Here is a 10,126-nt window from a genome sequence, read left to right as displayed (position 1 = left end):
ATGTATGTATGTATGTATGTATGTATGTATGTATGTATGTATGTATGTATGTATGTATGTATGTATGTATGTATGTGTGTGAATGTATGTATGTGCACATGGGAATACTTTAGGCTATACCCACAAGCATGGAAATACTYTTTGGCTACATGTATTTGCACCGTTTAAAGTAGATGATAAATTATTGAGRAGAAATTACAAATTGATACGAAAGTTCTAACTTTCGGTGTTTATGGGAAAGATGAAYTGTATTTAAATGATTTTATTCTTATTTGGTGCCAAACAGATGCACAATCGGTAGGCGTGTGCTACGGACGAAATGGTGATGGTTTGCCCTCAGAACCKGACGTGGTAACRCTTTACAAAAACAACGGCATAACCAGGATGCGTATATAYGATCCAGATCAAAATACTCTTCAAGCCCTCAAGGGATCCAATATCGAAGTCATGCTCGGTGTTCCTAATGATGCTCTGCAATCCCTCAACGATCAAAATGCTGCAACCACGTGGGTTAGAGACAACATCCAAAATTACCCAGATGTCAAGTTTAGATACGTCGCTGTTGGAAACGAAGTCGATCCAAATAAGGAAAGCGGTCAATACGCAGGCTTCGTACTYCCAGCAATGCAAAATGTTCACAACGCCATTAACGCTGCAGGTCTAGGGGGCCAAATTAAGGTGTCAACTGCAACCTACACCGGTCTCTTAGCCACCTCCTCTCCACCAAGCAATGGCGCATTTGATGGCAATGTGCGGGGATTTATTGAGCCGATAATTAGATTTCTAGCCCAAAACAACTTGCCAATGCTTGCTAACATCTACCCCTATTTTGGAAACCCRAGTTCAAATCTCCCGTATGCATTGTTTACTGCAMCAGGACCAGTTGTGAATGATGGCAMTCGACAATACTCCAACCTTTTTGACGCTATGTTAGATGCTCACTATGCAGCTCAAGCACCTCTTGGTGGAGAGGATGTGGAGATTGTGGTGTCAGAGAGCGGATGGCCTTCGGCAGGCGGCGACCCTGTAGCAACAGTGGAAAATGCTAAAACTTACAATAACAATTTGATTCAACATGTCAAAGGAACGAACGGGACGCCAAGGAAGCCTGGAAGATCCATAGAGACGTACATATTTGCCATGTTTGATGAAAATAAGAAAGAKGGAGCAGAAACTGAAAAACATTTCGGAATTTTCTCCCCAAATCAGCAACCCAAGTATGAAGTGAACTTCAATTAGGGAAACCCACAATTTCCAAACTATAAATAATAATACATATGGACAATRAAGTGGGTTTCCACTGTTCAATACACTGATGATGGAATAAAGAAAGTCAGTTATAGATTGGTTTGTATCATTTCTGGTTTCAGAACAAAATCATATTTATTTCATTTTATAAGCTTTATATATTTACTTCTATTAATATTTTATACCTAATACCTCAAAATATATCACCGATTACATCATGACACTTGTAATCAAAACAAACTGAAGTCTGATGGTTCGTACAGAACAAAGTTACAATATACATAACATAACTAAATCTAAATTTGGACAAGATTAATCAAGAAATCTAAAATAAACAAGAAGCTCCATCTTTCATGAACACCCGACAATTTATCTGAAATCCCTAACTTCATACACACTGAAGAGCAATCTAAAAAACGAAAAACTGATTCACATGCCAAATTCAGTACTTTTTGCATTGGATCAGTGGAGTGACTGAATTAGATTATGACTTTTGAGTTTTCTTTATCTACAACAAAAATAAAGAAATTTGACACAGACTAAAACGTATATAATATAACAATAAACATTGAATATACGACCTTGAACCAAAGGGCTATTCGTATGGTGATACTCGATGATGATAATGCCATTTTAGGCGTTATTCTTGTACCACTTTCTTGGTAGTTTCGCTCGTTTTACAAGCAAACGAAGCGTTATTCAGACAGTTTATTGCAAGTCGGTGCATAAAGAAGGGTGCATGATCTCGCGAATTATTTCTGAATAAATTCAGAAATCATATGTAATAACTATAGCATTTCGTAATTTATTGAAAAATCCACTTTGATTCTCGATCAACCAATAATGTGGGACCATTAACATGATTAAAACTAAATTGATTGAAGTTTAGACGCAGAACGATACTCTTTCTATCACTATGTTAATATAGAGATGGTTTCAAAAGAAATATTATATCAATATAGAACATATATGCTGATAAAACGATTTGAACTGCTTATTGAGGATTTTATCTCTTTTTTTAGCCAATCTGAATCGATGATCTATTAATTGTGTATAAAGTAAGAAAAACTTCCTGGATTAAAATAAGTAAACAACGTTGCTGACAATTACATATTTTTTTGGTTTGGTCAGAAGAGTCCTTCAAAAGAAATATGAAATTTAGGAGGGTGTAAACCCGCCTATCAGGTAACCCCACATTTCTAGAGGTCAGGGGTTCAAGTCTCACATTTGCTGAAAAGTGTGTGAGTTTAATTTGTGGTATTTAAATATTATATACTTATAAAAAAAAAAGACAATACCTTGAAGGTGACGACAACGTGACAATGATTTGTGTTTTTGTTTGAGAGCAGGAGGCAACGACAATGGGCTAACAGAAAGATTGAAGGTAAGAAAGATCTAAGGCGATGTGACACTGATATATGTTTTTATTATCTGTCTGACGATATGTTTTCAAGTAATTGGCGGATAGAAAAAAAACATAAAATTATAGAACACGGCATTTATTCATCTGAAAGAACCAAAAAGCAAAGGCGTATGAGAGACAGATAAAAATCACTTGTCCAAAATTTTCAAGTTTCATTCATGTCCACCAATCACATGCATACACATAAGCAGAAAAAAAAAACGAATATGAATTAAATAAAATTAAAATAAACAAAAATCTTATATCAACAATAAGGGGTGTTTGGTTTACCRGATTTTGACATAATATAGAGGAATTAGATTAATTAATTCCGTTGATCATTCGAGCATTTGGCTTACATATCCATTTTTTTTAAAAGACAAAACTACCCCAGAGTAATATATATATATATATATATATATATATATATAGGGGGAGAGAGAGAGAGTTGAGTTTACGTAAGACTAACATGTTTTTTTGAGAGTCCTGAGACCACTTTTTTACATTTGAAATTTCACAGCAAAATATAGAGGAAAAAAAAATCTAATGTGTATTTCTTGAATAATGTTTGGATACAAGAAGATTTATTTCATATACAAAGCTAACGGACAAACACTAGATTAACTCCCAAGTATCATTTACTTGATTAATTACAAATATACCCTTTTCGACTATTGAACCATGAAGATAGATACACTGAATGCAAGAAAGATTGAAGACGAAGTGGCCATCATCTATATTTTCATTATCTCTTTAATGATATATTTTCACATAATTAACAAATATAGAAAAATACATACGATTTGAAAACACGGGATTTCATTCGAAAAAAGGTCAAAGGGCAAAGGAGACCATGGTCATTAATTCTTGATTTGGGCCGAGACAAAAAAATTAATGTGAGCCCCTCATTCTAAATTTCTAATAACTTTTCGGTTGGGTTTGTTTTGACATAAACTTGTTTTAATTTTGAGTTTTTCTGTTCTTACATATATATATATATATATATATATATATATATATATATATAAACTAATAAAAATTATTATTAATGTGTGATTTACTACAATTTAAATTTCAATTTTATAATTTGTAAACCGTATCATAAAGTATGTTTTCATAAAGATACAGAACATAACCATATCAAAAAAAGTTCTAATACACATGATCTAACCATAAGAGTGATGTCCGATTGGTTTGAGCTTGAATTCCAAAAATCAAAAGTAACTAGAGGTCCGAGGTTCGAATCCAATGAGGAATAAAAAAATTCTTGTGTCCACGGAGGTTCAAATGTGGTGACTCTGTACTATCCACGAAACGGGTGGTTGCCCTGTGATTAGTCGGCTCGCATAGCAAGTTGGATATTCATGTTAATAAGAAAAACACGTAATCTGGTTTGATGTAGTTTGATAATCAACCTTAATCTCAACAAATGTTTTCCATTTTATTGTATTTTTGATACATGAAAATGTTATATAGTTTTGTTATAAAAAAGCAATAAAATGGCAGTTCAGGACATTTTAACAAGCAATAAGGGAGCCTTTGGTTCATTTTTAAGATATTTCTCTATATGATAGATTAAGCCAATATGGTGAATTGAGAAACGAGAATAGACCCAGCTAAAAATAATCGTACCACCGACTTCTAAGATGTATTTGTTAAAAACCAAATACGTCGGCTTAAAAGTTGACCATATCATCTTAGATGTTCCTTACCTTTTTTCTATCCTCTTTTATCTCACGAATTTTAAAGGTCTCAAATTAGTAAGTCTCTGTATTATTTATATATATATATATATATATATACTAGTTTTGTACCCGCGCAATGCGGCGGGAGCCATGAATTTTAACGATTTTGAAGTTCCACTGGTTTTATAAGATAAGATTTGACGATAATATATGTTACACTTGATCTTTACATATTAATACAATTTGAATAAATAAGAGTTATGGTTTCAATTACAGACTATCGATGAAAAAAATTGTATGACAKTTTAAAATCCAATATATTTAAAATCCAACATATTTAAACGACTCCACAAATGTGTTCGATTTACACCAAGACCAAAGAACCAAGAAACTTGAGTTTTAAGATAAACACTCAAAACCAATAAAGAAAACTACAAATTTGACAGATCATAAGCCATGAAAAGACCAAAAAAGTTGGGTTTTAGAATAAAATTTCAACTGTTTACCATTTTTCTTGTCCAGAAACTCAGATTAAGGTTGAATTAGTACATGTATATATATATTTCAAAAAAWCCCAAGAACATATTAATTCAGAACATGTTATACAGTGCAATTTGGATAGCCTAACCCCAAAATATATAGTATATATATAAATAAATAACTATAAAAGTATAAATCGTAAATATTAAAAATATTTTTTCATATAATATATAATAATATAATTAAGTCAAAAACTATTCAATATTGGACTCATTTCGAAGGTATTAACGAGACGATTATAATGGTGTAACTTGTTAAAATAAAAATGTATTTTTTAAACATGTTTTAATTGATATACGATTATGTATGTTAATTTGATAAAGATTTAAAATGAAACATTTAAAAGTAAAGGACATAAAGTAAATTAATTAACTAATTATAAGGGTATAAAGTATAAATTTATAATTATAATTTTAAAAAAATCGGTTAGTGTATGTAAGAGGGTAAGTGTATGTGAGGAGAGGAGGGGGTGAAAAAGTGACCTAATAAGGGTATCTTGGTCATTTAGAATTTTAAGACTTTAAGACTTTTGCTAAATTTRCTTAATAAGATAGTATATATATATATATATATATATATATAATATTATACATATTATTAATAAGATAGTGGAGTCTTTAGTTGTTGATGCTTGGATTTGCTGCGGTGATTTCAATGTTGTTAAACGTCGGGAGGAAAAGGTTGGGTCCGAGTTTGATGCTGGGAGTGCTTTGGTCTTCAACAAKTTTATTTCCGAGATCGGGTTCTTGGATCTCAAAATGGGTGGTCGAAAGTTCACGAGAAAAAGTGCGGACGRCTTTAAATGGAGCAAACTTGATCGTTTCTTGGTATCTCAGAGTTTTCTCGCCTTCTGGCCTAAGGCTTGTGTGACTGYGCTGCCGTTTCTATATTCKRWTCATTGCCCTATCCTGCTTGACGGCTRTGAAGTTGACTTTGGACCKATCCCTTTTAAACTTTTTAATTMTTGGCTTAATGATCCTGATTTTGTGCAGATGGTGAAAGAGGGCTGGATAAAAAATCGCAACGCTTACTCGAATCCTAACAACATTCGGTTTCTTTTCTCCAATTTAAAGCGGCTAAAGGTGAAGATCAAAGCTTGGAATATTTCAAGATCGGCCTCCTCAAGATCCGAGGAGGCCTTACTTATGGCTAAGATCAATGATCTTGATTCGATTGTGGTAGCTGGTAATCTGAATGTTGAWGTCGCGCAGTCTAGAATAGAGACTATGAAGCGTATTTTGGAGATTGATGAAGCGGTTATTAGTGATCTCAGGCAAAAGGCCAAAGCTAGGTGGACTCTTGAAGGAGATGAAAACTCTCGGTTCTTCCACGGTCTTCTTCGATGCAGATTTAGCAAGTTAAATATTCATGGTATCGGTGTAAATGGAAGATGGACTCGTGATCCGTTAGAGATGAAAAAAGCAGCTTTTGATTTCTTCAAAGAGAAATTTTCGGAAGATAAGGTGTGTAGGCCGTCTTTCAAGAGYAATMATTTCAAAAGAATCTCGCTAAGTCAAAAGGAGTCGCTCGAGTTGCCCTTCTCTTTTGAGGAGGTTAAAATCGCAGTTTGGGGTTGTGGTAATGAGAAAGCGTCGGGGCCTGATGGTTATTCTTTTGCTTTCTTTAAAAAGTTTTGGGATGTCATTGGTGACGATGTTTTCAAAGCGGTCAAATCCTTCGAGGCTAACGCAGAAATTGGAAGGGGATGAATGCTTCTTTCATTACTCTTATTCCAAAGGTAAAGGACCCTTTGTTGTTCAAAGACTTCAGGCCGATTAACCTTATTGGTTGTGTTTGTAAAATTGTTTCCAAGTTGCTGGCTAATAGACTCAAAGGGGTGTTGGATTCGATTATCGGGAAGGAGCAGTCGGCTTTTATTAAGGGTCGAAGCATTCTGGATGGCCTGCTTATCGTTAACGAGACTATTTCTTGGGCTAGAAAGACAAAGCGTAAAGTATTAATCTTCAAAGCTGATTTCGAGAAGGCTTTCGATAATTTGAACTGGGATTTTTTAGACGATGTTATGTGGCAAATAGGTTTCAGTAATACCTGGAGAAAGTGGATTCGATGAATTCTCTCTAATGCTAGTGTCTCTATTCTGGTGAACGGAAGTCCTATGGAGGAGTTTATCATGGAGAAAGGTGTGCGACAAGGTGACCCTCTTGCCCCTTTCCTTTTTATTATAACTATGGAGGCTCTTAGGGTGGTTATGTATGAAGCTCGTATCAAAGGTGTTTTAACGGGTTGTCCCTTCCCAGAGGTGGACCTAGAATAGAGATTCTTCAATATGCTGACGAYGCTCTATTTATGGGGGAATGGTCGTTTTCGAATGGCCTAAATTTGATTCGTTTACTTAGATGTTTTTATCYTTCTTCGGGGTTGAAAATCAACTTGCAGAAAAGCTGTTTATATGGCATTGGCGCGGGTACCGGTGAAGCTGAGTTTCTTGCCCAAAGAATGAATTGTAAGATTTCCTCTATTCCGTTTCAATATTTGGGTCTTCCAGTAGGAGCGCAGATGGGTAGAAGTAGTAGTTGGAATAAGTTAGTGGATAAATTCCAAGAGAAACTCTCCGCCTGGAAGGCCAAGTTTTTATCGTTTGGTGGTAGGAAGATTCTTTGTAAATCGGTTCTTGGTAGTTTGGGAGTTTATCTTTTTTCTCTGTTTAAAGTCCCGGAAAAAGTGCTTAGCACCCTTGAAAGCCTTCGGAATCAATTCATTTGGGGCCGGACTGGGCAGAGTAGGAAAATTATCTGGGTTAGGTGGAAAGTTGCTTGCAACACATTGGACAAAGGTGGTATTGGTATCGGTAGTTTGAAGGCGCTCAATTGGAGCCTTCTTGCTAAGTGGTGGTCGAGGTTTTTAAATGAAGAGGGTAGTCTTTGGAGAGATTGTATAAAGGCGTTTCATGGTGCTAGAGGGGGTATTTTTAGTGACGGTTGTAAGAAACCGGGTGTATGGGGAGCTATTGCTAAATGGGATACTCTCATCCRGAAAGTTGGGTTGAATGTTAATAATTTCTGGTCGGTTGACAGCAATGGCTTTCGCCGCTGGGCTTTATCCGAGGATGGGATTTTCTCGGTTAAGACGTGTCGGGGAAAGATCGATGAAGGGGTTTTACAATCTGACGGAAGTGTATCGAAGTGGAACAAATTAGTTCCTGGTAAAGTGAATATGTTTATCTGGCATTTTTCAAAGTCTAGACTTCCCACTAGACATAATCTCTTCCTTAGAGGTGTCCATGTGAGCTCAGTTCTCTGTCCTTGTTGCCTAAGTCAACCAGAAACGGAAGGTTATCTCTTGTTTGGTTGTTCGACTACAAAGGTGATCGGTGCGTATGTAAAGAATTGGTGGTCGGGTTTTCCTTGTCAAGTTACCAATTTGGCGGAATTTTTTTCTGCAGCACAATTTCCCTTCAAAGTGTAGAAGGTTAAGGAGGGCTTGGAGGTAATTCTCATGGCGTTTATTTGGATAATTTGGACGAATCGAAATGCGTTGGTCTTCAATAAACCCGGTAAAAACCCGATGGTAATTTACAAGGATATTGTGCTCTTTTCTTTTAATTGGATTAGACTCAGATCGAAGTCTTGTAATTCTCTTGATTGGAATGTTTGGTGTATCAGCCCTTTAACGGCTCTTTTGTAAGTGCTAGCATCTTGCTAGCCTCGGTGGTTTCTTAATAAAATTGWTGTTTCTAAAAAAATACATATATATAATTTACTCTTGATTAATAAATGATAATTTACATTTTTTTCAGCATCAATCGTGAATTTTATAATTATCTATAATTTAATGAAAAATAAATGGCATTTTATTTTTATTWTTTTTATTTCTTTTTAGTAAGTTACGTTCTATGAACCAAATAAACATATTTACAATTTTTCTGATATATTATATTTCATTTTATATCAACCAAACATTTAGTCAAATCTAGTAATATTTCATTCAAATTTTTGTCAAATTCCAAATGATTTAACACATTTTATTGATTCAGAAAATGTTATGCAAACTAGAACCTCATTTAAGATTTGTAATCATTAAAACAACTATTACTATAAAAAAAGCATAAAAACAAAAAACCCCAATTCAAATTGATTTGTTCATAAAATTACACATTCTGATAGTAACGAGTCTTATTCTCATTTTTTAATACACCCAAGTGGCTTAGTCCATCATATATATCATCAATAACTGTAARAGAATGTGGCCAAATGAGACCTTTCGCAGGAAATTGTATCCCTTTGGAATACCCTACCAAACTTTAGTGCATGTGGATCTGAATGTGAAGAGACTAAATATCAATCATTTATTTAGAAATCAAATTGACTTGAATTTTCAACGCCAAAATACATGAACCTCTCTCTCTCTCTCTCTCTATATATATATATATATATATATATTATAGGGTTGGGTTCACGTGACACCAACCTGTTCTCGTGAAACTAATGAGACCACATTTTTATTGAAACTTCACTACAAAATATCGTGAAAGTAAAAAAATTGAACTAGCAAAAACACTCTAAACGTTACTTTCACAATACTTTTCTGTGAAGTTTCAAGTATAAAAATGTGGTTTCACGAAAACATGTTGGTCTTACATGATCCAAAGTGTGTGTGTATATATATATATAAACCAATCTTAGCCGTCTATTTAGTCATAAGTATATATTTTGTTTTATTTTCTAATTTAAATTCATGATCATAATAAATGAATCTTATCATCTTTCATATATATATATATATATATATATATATATATCAATCATAATTAATGAATCATGATAATTGTTCATAAATATGTCAATTGTTTTCTTATATAATGTTGGTATGGTTTGTAAGAATTACATTGTTTGTATTTGAAAACACTTCTATATATATATATACATAGATAAATCTTCAAATACAAACTCATCTGAAGGTTACAACCAATGCAACCTAATCTACACCATCTATTGTTTTGATCAAATTGATGGATTTTCGGTTTTTAATTGATTTAAAAATTAAGAAAAAGATAGTTTTGGAATAAATTTTAAATATTTTAAATTTWAATTTTAATAAATAATTTAAATTTTATATTTTTGATTATTATCTTTCACAATTTTCTCCTAACATCTCCATTACTCTATTTAATTAATAATCATATAAAGAGTGTATTTTTAGTAAACCCTAATTTAAATAACAATTAAAAAATTAATATTTTAATTGAGCTCTATGGTTTTCTGCTTTCCTTCCTTGAGCTCTATGGTTTTTT

General features: G+C 33.5%; 2 protein-coding genes across 2 annotated transcripts; both read left to right on the top strand.

Moving 5' to 3' along the window:
* Positions 1-192: 192 nt before the first annotated feature.
* On the top strand, positions 193-1,357 carry LOC112504916 (glucan endo-1,3-beta-glucosidase-like; the record flags this gene model as incomplete). Its single annotated transcript, XM_025108872.1, has 1 exon — positions 193-1,357. A coding segment is annotated over one exon (1,047 nt), but the record flags the coding sequence as incomplete, so codon positions are not given.
* A 4,276-nt stretch (positions 1,358-5,633) lies between these two features.
* Positions 5,634-6,584, top strand: LOC112504915. The gene has a single exon (XM_025108871.1). It carries the CDS (start codon positions 5,634-5,636, stop codon positions 6,582-6,584), a length of 951 nt encoding a protein of 316 aa, XP_024964639.1.
* The last annotated feature ends 3,542 nt before the right edge of the window (positions 6,585-10,126 follow it).

The sequence above is a fragment of the Cynara cardunculus genome, unplaced genomic scaffold (genome assembly GCF_001531365.2).
Source record: "Cynara cardunculus var. scolymus isolate 2C unplaced genomic scaffold, CcrdV1 Un_Scaffold_7332, whole genome shotgun sequence".
Classification (NCBI taxonomy): Eukaryota; Viridiplantae; Streptophyta; class Magnoliopsida; order Asterales; family Asteraceae; genus Cynara; species Cynara cardunculus.
The sequence above is the reverse complement of the archived record's forward strand: the minus strand, read 5'-3'. Positions and strand labels throughout refer to the sequence as shown.